Consider the following 17,428-nt stretch of genomic DNA (forward strand, 5'->3'; position numbering starts at 1 on the left):
TCAGTTTTGACTGGCCCCATCGGTCAGTGAGAGTGGATAGTATTGTCGTGAAAGTATTTCCCCTGGCCCACATGTAAGTGACATATGCAGCGAGGGTTAAAAATGTCCATAAAATGTTTTGGAGATTGTCAAACCCCTTTGACCGGACGAAAACGACACAATGGGGTATTTTCATAAGCGCACAAGACTGAAAGAGGGGCAAAGTTAGGCACCTGATTTTTAGGGATAAAGATAAGAGTGGACGCAAATTAGGGGAAAGATTGGAATTGTCCCTAATTCTTATATATTTACACTTGTTTTGCAAAATTATTCACATATGTCATAACCGCTAATTATGCTAGTCACACAAACTCTGATAGGTCCCAATGTCGTAATGGATTGGTTCCGGTGCAGAAGGAGCCACACATTATCAGGTGGGATTATAATCCTTAAACCATGAGTAATACTTTCTTTTTTTCATGGTAATACATGTCTCATTCATATTATAAAGATCAAAGTACAAGTCATGTAAGGACATGACAAAACTGAAAAGACAGCAGAACATCTCTGAGCTTCACATCAATGTCCGTCACCTACCTCCGGCACCACCATAACAGCCACCAAAGAAAAGAATGACAGACCACCTCCTCACCCGAGCTCGACGCGACTCCATCGCTGATATGCAGCTTTACAGACCTCCAAGGTGGCTCACCAAAAGTGAAGCCATTGCCGTTGAATGAATCAGACCGGGGTAACACCTCGAACACGCCATCGAACTCCAGATCTGGCACCCCACCACGACTAAGACGCCGAAGGAGGAAACCGTACCTGCCATCCACGAACCACGAACCCAGCACAAGTTTCGTCTTCCAGATGTCGTCGATGTAGACCATAATCTGCATCCGCTCCTGGACTACCTCCCAAGCTCCGCGCCGACACTAGAGCAAACGTTGTTGCAACGGCGGAGCCCGAGGACACAGGTCCACCACGAGGATACCGCCGCCGCCATGCCATCCTTACTTGAACAGACCGGTTTCCAAATTCACCCCCAAACATTGGACCGAAGGCCTCGTGAGGCATGGATCCAAAAAATCTTTATTCAGCGCCGTCATCGTTGCCGCTGAAGCCAAGACGATGAACAGGCTAAAAACCTAGACTATGAGAGAGTAAAACGATCCACGCGCGTGGATCCGGCGACCTCCCTCACCACCAACGACCGAGGTCGCCATCGGAGGATAGCGCTGAAAGATTGGCCTCCTGACGACGGCTAGACCCTAGCCGCCAGGACCAGAGGAAAAATGTACGTCATGAGTAATACTTCCTCCATGGCGCTCAAATAGATGTATGTAGCACTGAAATACTTCTAAATACATCCATTTGAGCATCAACAAATTTTGAACGGAAGGAGTACAAAAGTACTCCCTTTCGTTTCTTTTTAGTCTGCATATAAGATTTGGTCAAACTTTGTAAAGTTTGACCAACTTTCTGAAAACAAATATCAATATCTAGAATACTAAAGTTCTATGTTATGAAAATTAATTTCATGATGCATGTAACAATATTGATTTCATATTGTGAATCTTGATAATTTTTTCTATAAACTTAGTCAAAGTTAACAAAGTTTGACTTTGATCAAATCTTATATGCAGACTAAAAAAAGGGGTGGAGAGAAAAAACAAGCCTAGCCTATTTAGTAAAAAAAACTTTAAAACTGTACCCAAAACCGGGGAAATTTTGAACGCCACTTGCCAAAATCACTAATTAAGGAGTACTCTTTGCGAAGATCACTCCAACTTTTTCAGGTTGCGACAAGTGGCGCGCTGGGAGTTTTTTTTCTTTTTTCGTAGATCCGTTTGTTCAAAATGTTTTATCTCTTAAACTGTGCGTCCAAATCTTGAACCGTTTTCGCCATTGGATTCCTCGCGTCGAGATCTTCAAAAGTAGATCCCATGTTGATAGGTTTTGGCGAACTTTTTTTCACAAAAAAAGGACAAAAAAACCGACGAAAAAACCGAACCGGGAGAACGGCTTTTTTTCCTTTCCGAAAAAGGCACGCCCGTACCTCTGACAAAATCACAACAGTGCCTCTCGCGGAAGCAAAACCGTGACTCCCGTGAAAGAAAAAAAACAGAAAACGCGTTTTTTTCCGTTTCCGAGGAGGCATGGCTGTGACTCTCGCGAAAGCACAAACGTGCCTCCCGCGGAAGCAAAACCGTGACTCTCACGAAAAAAATAGAAAACATTTTTTTCCGTTTCCAAGAGGCACGACCATGACTCTCGCGAAAGCACAACCGTGCCTCTTGCGGACGCAAAACCGTGACTCTCGCGAAAGGAAAAATACAGAAACTGCGTTTTTTTTCGTTTCCGAGAGGCACTGCCGTGACTCTTGCGAAAGAAAAAATGTGTTTTTTGCGCAATATTTTTTTTTTGAATTTTTGTTGTTGTCGAAAAGCTAGGGAAAACCGGTGGAAAACCAAAACGTCGAAAAAACCTGAAAAAAATCATTTAAAAAGCCGAAAACGCGTGCGGAAAAATATAAAAAAACAAAATCTGGAGGGAGCGTCCAGAGCGCGACATGTGACGAATGACTGAGAGCGCGTCAAGTGGCGCTGATCGTTGCGAGGCTCCCGAAAAAGGAGGCGAATCCTCTAACTTAGAGAAGTAAAGTCACGATGCTACAATGTAATCATAGTGTAAAATGAAGAAGGAATGTTAGAGACATTTAGTGGATTATTTACTATTGATATTTACTGTAGATATAAATAATCTATAATTAATTTTATTTTACCATCAAATTGTTTGTATGTAATGATTAATTTACACATTAAATTTGTAATTTGCATATTAATTTAAATCATTTTAGCCTTAATCATATGGATTGCAAGAAGGAAAGTTAGGGGATTATAGTTTCTCTAACTTTCCTTCTTAATGTTAGAGGATCCGATTCCCCCGAAGAAGTGCTGGTAATTAGTTGCTCTCGCCACTTGCTCCGGATCGATCAATCAATCAGAGTAGACTAGGCCGGCTAGAGCGTAACAACCCCACCGGTTTCAATTTCAATTTCAATCACGGCCCAGCAAAGTCGGCGAGAACGCCGCACCCGCTTTCAAATCCTCTCCCCCTCCTCCCCTCTTCGTCGTCCCATCGTTCCCCTTCCTCCTCCCGCTCCTCCCCTTTCAAACCCCCCTCCCCCCTCCCTATAAACCTAGGCGAGGGAGCGCCCGCAGACCACTCCCAGAGCCCAGATCTATCCAACCCCTCTTCCATCGCCCCGTCGTCCTCGTCCATGGCGACTCCGCCGTCGCCGCCGCCGCCCACGCGCGCCTCCTGCGGCTCTTTACTCCAGGAACTGCAGGTACGGTCTCGCCTCTCCTGTGATTCCATTTCTTGGCGCACGACTTTGGTGCTAGTTTCTTGGGTAAAGGACCGACCCGGTCTTCGTTTCGTCGCGTTCGTGATGCTGCGTTGTTTGCCGGAAAGTTGTGTAGACGGTGGTTCTAGGCGCATCTCTTGATGCTTTCTTGGTTAAAAGATCTTGGTTATTTCGCTGCTTAGTCCCTGAATTCGGTGGTGACCTGCGCATCTCTTGATGTTTTCTTGGTCTTGGTTATTTTGCTGCCTAATCCCCGAATTCGGTTGCCACATTGCATCTCTCGGTGCTTACTGATGGTTGTTGTACTGCTTGTGGTAGTTAATTGGTCCGTGATTATGATTCTGGTAAGCCGTTGCCCAAAATTTCCCCCTGTTTACATGTTTGCCTCATTGTCTGCTGGTGCTAACTGCTAAGTATGCAGTTTTCTTTGATCCTTTCGTGTCTTTATAAGCATCACTTCTCATGTAATTGCCGTATGTACTGTCAGCCTTTTGCTGAAGATCGCATTTGTTGATTCAGGAACTATGGGGAGAGATAGGCCCGGATGAACTGGAAAGAGATAGGATGATCTTGCAGTTGGAGGAGGACTGCCTCAATGTTTACAGGAAGAAAGTTGAACAAACTAGAAAGCAAAAGGCAGACCTGCTTCAAGTGATGTCCTTGGGCGAAGCTGAGATAGAAAAGATACTTTCTGCTCTGGGAGAGCGTGAATCCTTTTCTAGGGTCAGTGATTTTTTTTCCTGATCCTTTCAAAAAATATATTATTTCCTGATCCTTTCATAAAAAATATTATTTCCTGATCCCTTCCGTGCCTTTTGCTGATATCATGCTCCAGTCTTATGTGCTATGTTTGGCTTTTGTTCTTTAGGTGGAGAAGCTTGGGGGTACATTAATGGAACAACTTGCAAAACTAGAGCCAGTTCTGGATGATCTGAGACGGCGGAGAGATGAGCGCATAAATGAATTTTTGGCTGTTCAGCTGCATATAGTTCGTCTACAAGCTGAGATTTCAGGAACTATTAATCATGGGGATCCTGCAGCTCCTTTAGTGGATGAGACTGACCTATCTACAGGAAGACTGGCTGAACTGAAAACCCAGCTTAATGAGCTCCAAACAGAAAAGGTTAGGCACCTGGTATAAGCCTATCATTTCCTGAATCTTTCAACTCCGACGCTTAAATTGTTTGTCCTGATGTTTTCAGAATCTCAGACTGCAAAAGATTGATGGTCAGATCAAGTGTATTAATGAAATGTGCAACATGATGTCTCTTGATCTTAAGAAGACATTATATGAAGTTCATCCCAGCTTTGTTGAATTGGAAAGAATCAAATCCATGAGTATAAGTGATAGCACACTTGATAGGCTTGCAGGAAAACTTCACGCACTAAATCAAGAAAAGAAACAGAGGCTGCGGAAGGTACTGATGTTTGCTGTTCATGTTAGTCATTTAACAAAAGTATGGGTCTCTGTGTATCTTTAATGTATTCACCTTAGTGTATATTTATTTTACTGTTGACGTCCAGTATGGGCCTGGCATTGTGTTTGAGTAGTTGACCTGGCAAATCATATCATGATTTATTTTCTGAACTGTTGAATATGTTGTATTGGTTGTCACTCTTATGATTGAATGTACCTGTACATTTAATAAAAGCAGGAGTCTGCATGTATCTTACTTCAATGCTTTCACCTTGGCGTATATTGTTTTACTATTTGACCTCCAGTATGTGAGTCATTGACTTTGAGACTTGACATTATGATGCGATTCAGCTTAGCAAAGCATATCATGATTTTTTTTCTATACCTTTTGTAGTATGATTTCTTTGGTTTTATGCCATTCCATTATGATTCACATACATTATACATGACATGGTTTGACCAGTGTATTTGTTCATTGGGCAGCGCTCAAAATTCTTCAATCAATCATACATTCATACTGTAATTGCCATCCTAATTCTGTTTAATTTTTGACCAGTGTATGGTTTATGGACTTGTGCACTTTAGCATGCTTTCCTTTCAACTTCTGCTAAATATTGTTCCATATTTCTTTGTATCAAAGATCCACATTGTTGAAATTTGCATTATCTATTGCAGCTACAAGATCTTGGAAGCACACTCATTGAGTTATGGAGTCTAATGGACACACCATTAGATGAACAGAAATGCTTTGATCATGTTACCTCTTTGATTTCAGTCTCACCCAATACAGTGATGCCCCAAGGATGCCTTGCACATGACCTTATTGAGAAGGTTACAATTGATTGTCTATTTATTTACTTATTTTCTTTGGATTTTCATCAAGCTAATTTCTTCAAATTATACTAATTTTCATGTAAAATTCCTTTTCCCCCTTGTTTAGGTAGAGGTTGAGGTCAAGAGGCTGAAGCATTTGAAAGCTAGCAAAATGAAAGAGCTTGTCTTAAAGAAAATGACTCAGCTTGAAGAAATCTACAGAAGTGTTCACATGCATATTGACAGCGATCATGAGTGGCGGATTCTCACCGAGCTTATTGATTCTGGTTCACTTCTTTCCCATGCCTTTCATCCTGAAGATACATAACTGAAGTTATTTTATACAGTTTTGTTTCCATTAAGAACTACCTGATGCATGATTTAACTGGTGCTCCTTAGTTATATAACGTTGCCGTTTCTATCTCACCTTAAAATTCTGTGAATTTCTTAGTCAAATGCAATGGTAGGTAGGTTCTGAAACTGTCTTTCAACTTTGTGTCTTCTAGTGTCAGCTTGAATATTTAGGCAGATCAATTTTGACACAAATTGAATAAGCTCTTATCAAAACTAAAAGAGCATGCAGTAATGGGCGGTTGGATGAGAAAATTGCTGTTCTGTTGAAATGCTGGTTTCTTAATATTGTATGCACTATTCTGTTTAAAAGCTGTCTTTGTTTCTTACATTAAGTTTTTTGAGCTACTGTTCTGGATTTGTTGGCACATCAGACACAAGTTTTAAACTTGGAGCACTCAGTTCCTTTACTTTTAACATATCCATCATAGCAACTTATTTCCCTTGGCAATTGACCCAGCACAATTGCATATTTCTACTAGACTCGAAGCATTAAGGCATAAAAGTTGTGGAGCATTAATCATGATAAAATAAACATCTCCAGAAACAACTGGATTTAATCATCAAAATCGTCTAAAATAAATGGCAATATTTAATTGCAGAAGTAAAGGCTGATAATACTCAAATAGTGGCATTTTTTGAAATGCCAGTGACATGAGGTTATTTTTATAAGTACTCAGTTGTTTTTACTAAGTATCTCAACGGTAGTTTCCTAAAGGAAGATATTTTACTGTTACCATATTGCTCTTAGTTTATTCCCTAATGGCACAGTACTATTATCTGTTGAATTTGACAATGTATAAACTTTGTTTTGTAGGTAGAGCAGATCTCTCAGAGCTGCTTACAGATATGGATGACCGAATTGCAGAAGCAAGAGATCTTGCTCTAAGCAGAAAGGACATTCTAGAAAAGGTGGAAAAATGGACATCAGCAACTGAAGAGGAGGGTTGGCTCGGTGAATATGAGGGGGTAAATTGAATTTTCTTCTTCTTAACTTTAAATGCTCTTTGGTCTATACTTGTTCCAATGGTTAATCGACCAGCTAGTTATCTTTAGTCAAAGTATTACATTGTTGCATCTGCCATAGACCATTTATATGGTTTCAATTTCAGGATCAAAATCGCTATAATGCTGGTCGAGGAGCTCACATAAATCTCAAGCGCGCGGAGAAGGCAAGGGTATTGGTCAGCAAAATTCCATGTATGCCTCTATACTTGTGTGTGTGTGTCTACTGGTAATTTCTATTGTTTGGATGAGCCTTTACGTGATTATCATTTTGGATTGCTTGGACAATAGCTGTGATTATGTTGAATTTTACCCGCTGCTTAATTTGTTCTAGATGAATACTATAGTTGGACATAACTGAAGCTTTATTTAAAATATTCAACAATGTGAAATCTTCTGGAAACATGCTTATGGGTCATTTGATGCACCTGTTAGTCAAGGTACACCCAGTTAGTTTAATTTACAATGAGCATGGCAATTATAACATTTTAACTATCTCTGACACTCATTTCCTTCTGTTTTCTGGTGTTTGTCCTACTGATGTTTAGGTTTGATTTCTCTAACAGAAGTTTTTGTTGATACCTCTGTTTCTCAACTTCAATATTGTTTTACCATGTAGCCCTGCTGGAGAATTTGACTACTAAAGTTAATGCTTGGGAAAAGGAGAAGGGCATGCCATTTATGTATGATAAGGCAAGTTCAGTTACCAAATGCTCTTTTCAAACGAATATGTTTCAATTTGTCAATTTCATCTTACTAATGTAACATTTGCCGCATTCATTTACAGAAGAGGCTTTTGGATAGCTTAGAAAAATACACCTCTGAAAGACAACAAAAGGAAGAGGAAAAACGTCGATCACGGGTTGGTTCTCCATGCCTCTTGTTCCACTCAATCCTTGTTCATCAGTGTGTTCGGCCTCTTTTTTTAGCTTCTTGAGAACATTTCTGGAAATATATATTGTAACCTTGCTCAGTATCATGAATACAAATGATACAACAAGTAATACTTGTTTCATATTTTCCATGCCTCTTGTTCCACTCAATCTGTCACATTCATCAGTGTGTGTGTCTGGTGTCTTTGTAGGTTCCCTCTTTAGCTTTCTTGAAATCTTCTCTGATAACATTTCTGGAGATATATATTCAAATCTGGGTCAGTATCATGAGTACAAATGATCAACATGGAAGTAATAATCGAGCCATTCCCTCGTTAAGATAGCTCAAATTGCCTCTTACAATTCTCATTCACCATATCACATGTTAGATGTTTTGTTCTCTTCTCCACATCACTTATTTGGGGAGTTGATAGGAGAGTTAGGATGGGTGTGTTACCTTGTATGTTGGCTTTCCTGCTACTAATTTCAACTCTAATGGGTTGCTGAAATGTTTTAACTATCTCCAGGAACTTAAGAAACTACAAGAACAGTTTGCAGCAGAACAAGGTGCGCCATATGGAGCAAAGCCTAGTCCTATGCGCCCGCTTTCGGCAAGGAAACCTCTTGGGCAGAGTACTAATGTCAACATTGTTGGTGGAACTCCTAACAGCCGGCGTGTGACTACCCCAGTTTCACGCAAGGGAGGCTTGTCTTGTGGAAAAATGAAGGATACTGGCAAGACAGCTGCTTCTATACCGGCAAATTATGTTTCTCTTCCCAAGGATTGCTCAGACAATTCTTACATGTGAAAATGTAACCACCTCCAACAAGTTGGCCTCTAGCCTGTACTTTCATACGTTTGGTCTCATATAGGTTAACTGCTTGTTAATGCTTGAATTGTTTGAATCGTTGATCTTAACTTCTGATGCAAAACCTGTTTCTGCTCCCGCACAATGCTTCTGCAGAATATCCCTAAAAAAATGCGTCTGCAGAATAGAAACTCGATATCTCAGATATTTGCGCTGAAGAAGCTTTCTGTTTTATATAATATGCGTCAATTATATATAGTTATTTTGATCTCTGGTTATCCTTTTGTGAAAAAAGTACAGTTTTTGCTGGTCCAGTCTGGGTTAGGATTCAGCAGTTTGTTGCCTCATGTTCAGAAACTCTTACCTTGTAGTGTCAATGTTTAATGACTAAAAGTCATCAACAAAAACTGTTGGGAAAATTTGAAAATATGTCATAGTGTGGATTTGAGATTTGCCATCACATGACCGAACAATCTACGGTTCCTTCTGAGTCGTAGCTCTTTTCCCTCATGCGCAGTCTTCATTAGGCCCTGTACAATGGGAGGTGCTTAGAGAGATGCTTAGAAAAATAAACCGGTTTTTTCTTAAGCACCAGTGCCTATTTCTACAGGAGAGACGCTTAGTTAAGTGTCTATCCTGTACAAATAAGCACCGGTGCTTAAAAAAACCTGGTTTATTTCATTAAGCATCTTCCTTAAGCACCTCCCATTGTACAAGGCCTTAGTAGTTGTCTGTGCTCAGTTCCAGTGTAATGATCTCACTCAAGCACACTACATGTTAGTGTGCCTTGCTTGGTCATTCCATTGATTCTAAAGGCAGCTTTGGTGCTTCATGTCTACTCTCTTTACTCTCTTGTTGCTAATCCAGCAGGTAAAGTGACAGTAAATCTCCAGCTAAATAATTCAGTGACATATGCCCCCAAGATCTGATCCCAAAGTAGCATTCATCTAGTCGGCATTTTAGTTGAAGTTATGGGTGTTCCTTCAGTGCGAAACTTAATAAAATGCGACCTTGGAACCAAGAATAGTGCTCATTGTTAATTACCACTAGGTCTCTGTTATTATCCTCGAGCACAGCAGCAGCCAGGTGGTTTTCAACTTAGAAAGTGGAAGAAATTACTCCTTCCCTCGCAAGACGACGCGCCTGAACTACCTAGTGACTTTTATAAAGACAGCGGTGATGTTAACACACAGGATTTGGCGTGTAGGTCTTGAATCGTAGTGCAACACACAGGATGTAACATGCACAACTAGTTCACACCACAGTTCAGGTCTAACATGGAAAATAAAAGAGTCAATTACACCATTAGTGTCACAACTTGGCGTGAAAAGTCAGTTTAGTGCTTAAACTTGCGGCATACATTGAACTGGTGGAACAACTTGGCTTTGACGTGCATATACGGTGCAAATCACGTTTCTATACGAACACAGTGCTGATTAGGTGCGCCAACGTGGCACGGGCCCGCTGTCAGGGACAGGTTGACGAGGAGCTTATCTTGCAAAAAAAAAACCTCAGAATTTTTTACATTTCTCTCATGGATGGAGCTGTGCGGGGTCCATCTGTCAGCAACCCACAACATTTTGCAAAAATTGTCGCCAATGGGATTCGATTCCGTGACCTGCAGGAGCAAATGCCACACCAGTACAGTCGTCAACGTTCCTTATAATAAAATTGATACGTAGCATATACTCTCTCCGTCCGGAAATACTTGTCATCAAAATGAACAAAAGGAGATGTATCTGGACGTATTTTAGTTCTAAATATATTCATTTTTATTCATTTTGATGACAAGTATTTCCGGATGGAGAGAGTATAAACTTTCTATCTTAAGAGGAAAGGAGTCACAGCAGCGCATTTTGCACTGTTATTTGAAAACACTTTATAAATACATGATTATTGTAACAATGTGCTATAAATAAAGTAAATTTCAAAATAACAATGAACACTTTTATATACTGCATAAATATTTTTAATAATATAGATAAGTTTTAAATAATACTTGAATATTTTTATAACATAATATTATTCTATATTATCATTATTTCTCACATAAGAATATAATTTACAAATATTTTATAAATTCCTACAAAAAGTAACACGGCTGGGTGGTGCGGTGGCCACTCACACCTGATGCCCAGATATTGCTGCTTCGAATCCCAGCCAACTATTTTTACACTATACGTGTAAAAAAAATTACACTATGCGGATATATGTTTTTTAAAGCATGAAAACTTCTATGTACTGCATGAATAATTTGGTGAAACTGTGAATATTTAAAATTTATGAAAATATATAGAAAACTAAAAACTTTCTTAAAGCATGAACACTTTTATATACTTACATGATTTTTTTAAACTGTGACATTTTTAAACTTATAAAAGCATTTACTAAAATATAGTATAAAATTAAACACTTTTTAAAGCATGAATACTTTTGTATATTACATTAATATTTATTTAAAAATGTGACAAAAATTAAACTTATATAAGCATTTGTTGAGTATATGTTTTTATCCAATGTGCAAATTATTACATGAACAGTTCTTTATTTATAATTTACATGGATAATGTTAAATTAATAAATGATTATTTTATAATTTAAATTAATTTATTAATATGTATATTATTTATAACGCACGATTATAATTTATAAATATCCTATAAATTCGTAAAAGAACAGTGTAAAATGGGTTGTCGGGACTGTAGCCCGCATAATATTCAAAAAATATATAGGGGCAGGATCCAGTTGTTACATGAATTTGTCCTTGCTCAGGCGGTTAGCCGCGCGCAGCTGTGAGCTACAGGACAGCGGTTTGAATCCTTGCAGGTGCCATTTTTTAATTATTTTTGAGACGCTGACAAGTGGACCCTTGCGGCCGTGGCAAGAGCTTTTTTGTGAGGAAAAAATTAAGAGGTTTCTTTTGTGCAAAATAGCAGGCCACATGTCCTCTTTGCCTTGCTGACAGCGGGCCCATGTCATATTGGCGTGCCTAATCAACACCCTCTTCGTATAGAAACGTAATTTGCATCGTATATGCACGCCAAAACCAAGTTGTGGCACCAATTTAATGTATGCCACAAGTTTTAGCACTAAACTGATTTTTCACGCCAAGTTGTGGCACCAGTGGTGTAATTGACTCAAAATAAAAGCAACTAAGGAGTCCGCTACCGCATGCATCACATAAAGCTATTGACAACTAATGCTGAGTCGGATGAGTAGAAAATTAAGGATTGCACTGCCTTGGGTGCCCGAGAAGTCGACGGTGGCGTTAATATCGACAAATACTCAACAGAAAGTGCTTTACATGTTAGTTAAAGCACTGAGCATAAGCTGTTTTGGTAATTTTTCGCAAAGTTAAATCACGAGGGTTCCTGATGTTACTTGGCGTGTTAAAAATCAGGTGTTGGTTAAAGTACAAAAGTTCCACCAATTGTAGCAATTTGTTTTTATCCTTGGTTGAATGTTGGCCTGGTCATCTACGAATCTCTTCTTTTATTGGATCTGGGTGATACTGACACCTCAATTATAGATGGGGCCACAAATTTGTGCACTTCTGAACCTGTGCTGGAGCTTATGATACACCAGACATGCTGTTTAGAGCACCCATGATGCCTGCTTATAACATATCAGGATATCAAGAGACAAAAACCAAGAAGGCGATTCGGGTTTGTGGTATCATATATTTTGCAATTTGAGGGGGGTGACATGGTTTGTCCTTTGGCATATCACCATCTGACAGTTCGCTCTTATTTTTATGCCCATGCCGTATCATTTTCTGGTTTGGAACAAGGTATCTTAGTAAGATCACGGCCTCGTGTAATGCTCTTTATTCTATTAGCATTTCTGCCCCTGTTTTTAGCATTCTGCTGAGGTTACCTACTTGCCATACAGCGGGTTTCATTGGTTTTCGGAGATTAAGCGAATTGCTGCGTGTGGGCTGAGTGTAGAAACACTAATTTTATGAGTGTGGTTGGCTTTATGCTAAGCATTGCTTCTCTACACAGAGAAGGCTTTCGGTTATTCCAAGACGTCGACCGATGTTCGGTGGGAGCACTTTCCCTGGCTGATCACAGGGGGATAAGCTTGGAGACTCGCTAATCGTCTACTCGTAAAACCAACTGGAGCAAGCATCTTACACGCTAAGCAGTCAGATAAGTCACAAGCGTGCGTTTTTTGGTGCTGTCCTAGCTGAAAAAAGGAGCTAATAAAGCAGAATTGCATTTGAAACGTATCTTGCATGTGTAGGCATAGCTAATGCGTTTTCAAACAATTTGAGCACGCATTTTTTTGTCGTCTTGCAATGCCTTCCCAAGACGCTATGTGGATCGATCATGACACTTTGCGTGATTAAAAACTTGCCATTATCACTTGAAAAAAAAACTTGCCATTATATGTACTGTTATTGTTGCAGTTCTTCTTCTTCAGGCAATGATCTGTCTGAAAACATGATTAACTAGAGCCAGGACAAGGAGTGATATGTACCCATCACCATGGACAATTTGCGGTGCGAAACGTGTTTTTCGGTTTCCAAGTAGCCAGTGATGTAGAATCCATTAACTTGCATTGGCACATCCCAGTCTCATCTGCAACCTGCTATTCCCCCCAAGGCAATGGAAGCCAGGGAGGTGGAGGGAGGGAACCTACGAGAGCTCGTCGATCGACCGGGTCCGCCATGCCGTGCCCAGGATTGACACTGCGAAAAGACGGAGCATGAGAAAGGTGGTGGAGGAGGAGGCATGCAGGCAGGGGGCACATGATTCAGATAACTGTTCTTGTTCCTGGCCCCGGGGCTTTGGGGCACCAACTTGCCCGGGGATGGGACCTCGGATTCGAATCTTTATTCCCGGCTAAAGGAGATTCATGCTGGTTTAAGACTTGACACTGAATCTTTGCGAGTGCGCGCTAAGTAGGATTCCATGCTTTTCTTTTCTGGGGAAATGTTTATTCCTAGCTCCTTCCAGCTCTCATCACTTGTTAATAACCCTGATTCTTTAAGGCCATAGTTGCCAATTACTTAAGACAGAGGGTTCTCGGAATCACTAGCACATACGTACATCACATGTATGGTGGGAGCATTATCTTAACTAACCTCTCAAGATGCAATGGGGGTAAAGTTCATGAATAATGTAAGATATATACGGCTATGCGCCAACCGCCGCATCCGAACGGTACGTAGCGAAAACGCACATTTGACAAATATATAGAATTGAAAAGATATGGAAAATGCAGAAAGAGATATGGTTATTTCCCTTTCGGAGTTTGAGGAGTGCTGCCTGCCTGCCTGCCCACAAATCCCACGTCCAATCAATCATGTGAGCCCAAAGACTATGATTCCTTTTGTGCACTACTAGGCGAGGAGTTGGGAAGCAGGATAGCCTGACATGATCAAGCACTTTCCTCATATAGGATTGGAAGAGCTAGCTGAGGTATAGCATAATCATGGCTCATATGTCATAATTAACTTCTGAAGGGGGTAGCTGATACAAGAGATGCAGATAGATAAGACAGGCTACCACAAACAGAAAGCATCGGCTTAATTAGCTAGAGACGTTACAAAGCTCTTCCTCACAGCATATGTTTTACCAGGTTCGTCACCAGGAAGACCAGTTATACTCTTACTGTTACTACCACCACTGCTCAGAGCACTAGACCACCGCACCACCACAGCATCAAGATCCACCTATCTCTTGCTCCAACGATCAGTTCTCGTCGTCGCGCTGCACCCGGGCAGCTTCCCCGGCGGCGGCGGGCACCGAGATGGTGACCGCCTTGCCGTTGGCCTGGGCCTTCTCCAGCTCCACCTCGTCCAGCTCCACCATGTCCATGATCCTGCCGTTGCCCTCGACGCCCTTGATCGCCACGGGGATCTCCCTCGCCTCGATCTCCTTCTTCTCCACGTCCTCCTTGTGCTTCCCCCAGAGCACCGAGTAGAGCCCGGCCACGATCAGGACGGACCCGATGATCCTGGCCAGAAACAGCAAGAATAATGTAACTGACTGTTGCTCTATCTTGTCTCTCATGCATGGAGATGAGGATTGAGATGCACGTACCCTCCGAGGTAGATGTTCTCGGCGAGGATGAAGGAGCCCATGATGGCCACCACGATCATCATGAGCGGGCTGAAGGCCGAGGCGAAGACCGGGCCCCGACTCTGGATCACCAGCCCTTGCACGTAGTAGGCAATGCTCGACGTCACGATACCCTGCACACATACATATTCACAGAGATTCATGGTCAGTACCATGCCATGTTTAGTTATTGTCTCGATCTGATGGTGCTAGTATGGCCTGTGAGGCTTACGGCGTAGGCGGCGGCGAGGAGGTTCATGTCGAAGCCGATCTTCCAGACGTCGGTGGTGTGCTCCATGGCCAAGGTGACCACGATGGCCTGCAGGGTGCCCACGAAGCAGATGAGCGTCGTCAGGGTCAGCGGCGCGTCGTACCTCGTCAGCGTCGGGCCCTGCATGCACCAAACACTACCTGTTAGGATTCTCAGTTCATGCATGTATGGTCGCATGGACAGGAGGGAAGCGAGCTAGCTATATATAGACCTGGAGGATGAAGAGGGAGGCCCATGCAAGGGTGGCGATGATGAGGAATATGGACCCCTTGAACCAGTCCTTGGCGGCGGCGGCGGCGTCCTGGTGCGGGCCGGGGAGGTGCGCGTGCCTGGACCAGATCATCTCCACGGCGCGGCCCTTGTAGAGCGTCATGAGCATGGCGCCGGCCACCGTGACGAGCGTGCCGGCCACCTTGGCCATGCACCTGGCCTTCTTGAGGTCCACCTTCTCCATCCGGAAGATGACCGCCATGACGAAGGTCATGGCGGGGAGCATGTTGCTCATGGCGCAGGAGAAGGTGGGCGAGGTGTACTTGAGGCCGGCGTAGTAGAAGTTCTGGTCGATGACGGGGCCCATGAGGGCGAGGAGGAAGATGTTGAGGAAGACGAGGGGGGTCATCCGCGGCGGGCGGGCCTTGCCGCGCTCCAGGAAGAGCGCGAAGGGCGCGATGGAGAGGGTGGCGAAGGCGTGGCGGTACACCACCAGCACGTAGTGGCTCATGCCGTGGTTCAGCGACACCTTGGTGATCACGTTCATCCCGGCGTACCCGAACTGCAGCGAGATCATCGCCACGTACGGCTTGCACCGCTGCATCAGCGTCTCCCCCTCGCCGCCCGGCTGCATCGCCATTGCTGGCTGGCTAGGTACGTGAAGTGCTGGCGGGGAGTGGAGTGGAGTGGAGGAGTGGTGTGGTGTGCCCGTTGCTCCTTCGCCTGAGGAATGACAAGCGGCGCGGGCTCGTATTTATAGCCGCTCCACGGGCGTGCGGGGGCCAGAGCTTACGTAGGTGGCGGGGCCGGCGCCGGTCGGCGGCTTCGCTCGCTGCACGGGATGCTCTTATTCCCACACTGGTGCGGATGCTCGCGTGCCACTGGTGTGTTGGTTGTGAGTAGCTAGTTGTTTGCTACTGTGCTTGAATGGAAGGAATGGATCGGTTGATCGGATGAACTTATCCATATGCAAGTCCGTGTAGCCTGCGTCGGCTGCCTCTGTTCCAAACTTCCAATTACATGTGCATTTCTGCTTGGCTTTTTGCTAATTATACCAGGCACATTTTTTTGTTTGCAAAATAATTATCTGATCTAGTAATAACGGTAAAAAAAATCAATCGGTAACAAAAAATACACTAACATCCATGGAGTCCAGAAGGGATTGCGACTGCAGATCAAGACGATGCACGGACGAACAACCGACCATGGCCACTACAAATAGCCGTCTGCCCGACAAGGAGAGGATAGCTCGCTATAGGGTCTTCGGAACGCTAATCTCGATGGACCAATAGAGCCATTGGATCTGATCTAGACATTCTGTCTAGTTTGTCCGCCCCAACTCGACAGAAACAACCTGTACGCCACTATTGATATCATTTTGTAATATAATCCAATGCAAGGCAGGAATATGGCTGTGACCCGCATCGCGGAGGTCCGAACTTGGGCAAACAGTGCCCTGTGTCCGTCTGGTAACCTGAGATGACGTATGTCTCATACAAATTACAGTTTTGCTAGAACTCATCTAGATGAGATATAATTTGGTCTCATTCATTTTTTATAGCCATTAAATGTGATGCTATAAGATGCGTGTGTCCTGATGTGGGTTGTATCTATTCTTGTTTTGAATGAGACCAAATTATATCTCATCTAGATGAGTTCTAGATACTCCCTACAAATTAAGTGCAACTTCCGCACACTTGTTAGTTACACCGAAAAACAGACTTCAACAACAGCATAGCAGAAAAACAAGATAATAAAAAGTTCGCCAAAATGAATACATAATATTTTAAATGTAAAGAAAATCATGATAATTGGAAAACATATTCTCAAAAATATAAAAAAATACTGAAAAACTATAAATTATAAAATTTCATTGAGGAAAATATGCGAAAAATCATAAATATTTTTGAAAAGGTGTTTGTTTGGAGAATTCTCACAATATTTGTCGGCCTTCAATGGATGTTCTGATTTTTTTTTCTTATTGTTGGTCATTTTAATTTATCTTATTCATTCATTATTTGTTTCTTCATCTCTTTCAACATATTTTTGTTGACTGTGTTGCCACGTGAACGAAAGCATTGGGAGGACCAGAATTCTCTTCACCAGTATTCCCCCATGCTCTGGCTTGGGGGCAAGCTGTTTCTAAAGATCAAGCCGGGGCGACCGGGGGGGGGGGGGGGTGTTCCACGTAGGTGAGGTGGGGCTCGGCCCGGGATGTGTCCGTGAGCGGTGATTTCCTCTTCTCACGAGCATGGTGTGC

The 17,428-nt window shown here is 42.5% G+C and overlaps 2 protein-coding genes across 2 annotated transcripts; one reads left to right on the forward strand and one right to left on the reverse strand.

The window, feature by feature from the left end:
- Nucleotides 1–3,086: 3,086 nt before the first annotated feature.
- LOC123132539 (65-kDa microtubule-associated protein 5) lies at nt 3,087–8,757 on the forward strand. The gene is made up of 11 exons (XM_044552368.1): nt 3,087–3,334; nt 3,872–4,075; nt 4,221–4,475; nt 4,555–4,770; nt 5,445–5,600; nt 5,710–5,869; nt 6,751–6,902; nt 7,046–7,133; nt 7,558–7,631; nt 7,726–7,800; nt 8,338–8,757. Exons 1-11 carry the CDS (start codon nt 3,266–3,268, stop codon nt 8,617–8,619), a joined length of 1,731 nt encoding a protein of 576 aa, XP_044408303.1. The 5' UTR covers nt 3,087–3,265; the 3' UTR covers nt 8,620–8,757.
- Nucleotides 8,758–14,068: 5,311 nt separating this feature from the next.
- Nucleotides 14,069–15,878, reverse strand: LOC123092876 (WAT1-related protein At5g07050). The gene is made up of 4 exons (XM_044514732.1): nt 15,170–15,878; nt 14,920–15,078; nt 14,670–14,821; nt 14,069–14,583 (listed from the first exon to the last, which is right to left on the reverse strand). The coding sequence occupies exons 1-4, from the start codon at nt 15,806–15,808 to the stop codon at nt 14,319–14,321; spliced, it is 1,215 nt and encodes a 404-aa protein (XP_044370667.1). The 5' UTR covers nt 15,809–15,878; the 3' UTR covers nt 14,069–14,318.
- Between the last annotated feature and the right edge of the window lie 1,550 nt (nt 15,879–17,428).

The sequence above is a fragment of the Triticum aestivum genome, chromosome 1B, assembly GCF_018294505.1.
Source record: "Triticum aestivum cultivar Chinese Spring chromosome 1B, IWGSC CS RefSeq v2.1, whole genome shotgun sequence".
Lineage (NCBI taxonomy): Eukaryota > Viridiplantae > Streptophyta > Magnoliopsida > Poales > Poaceae > Triticum > Triticum aestivum.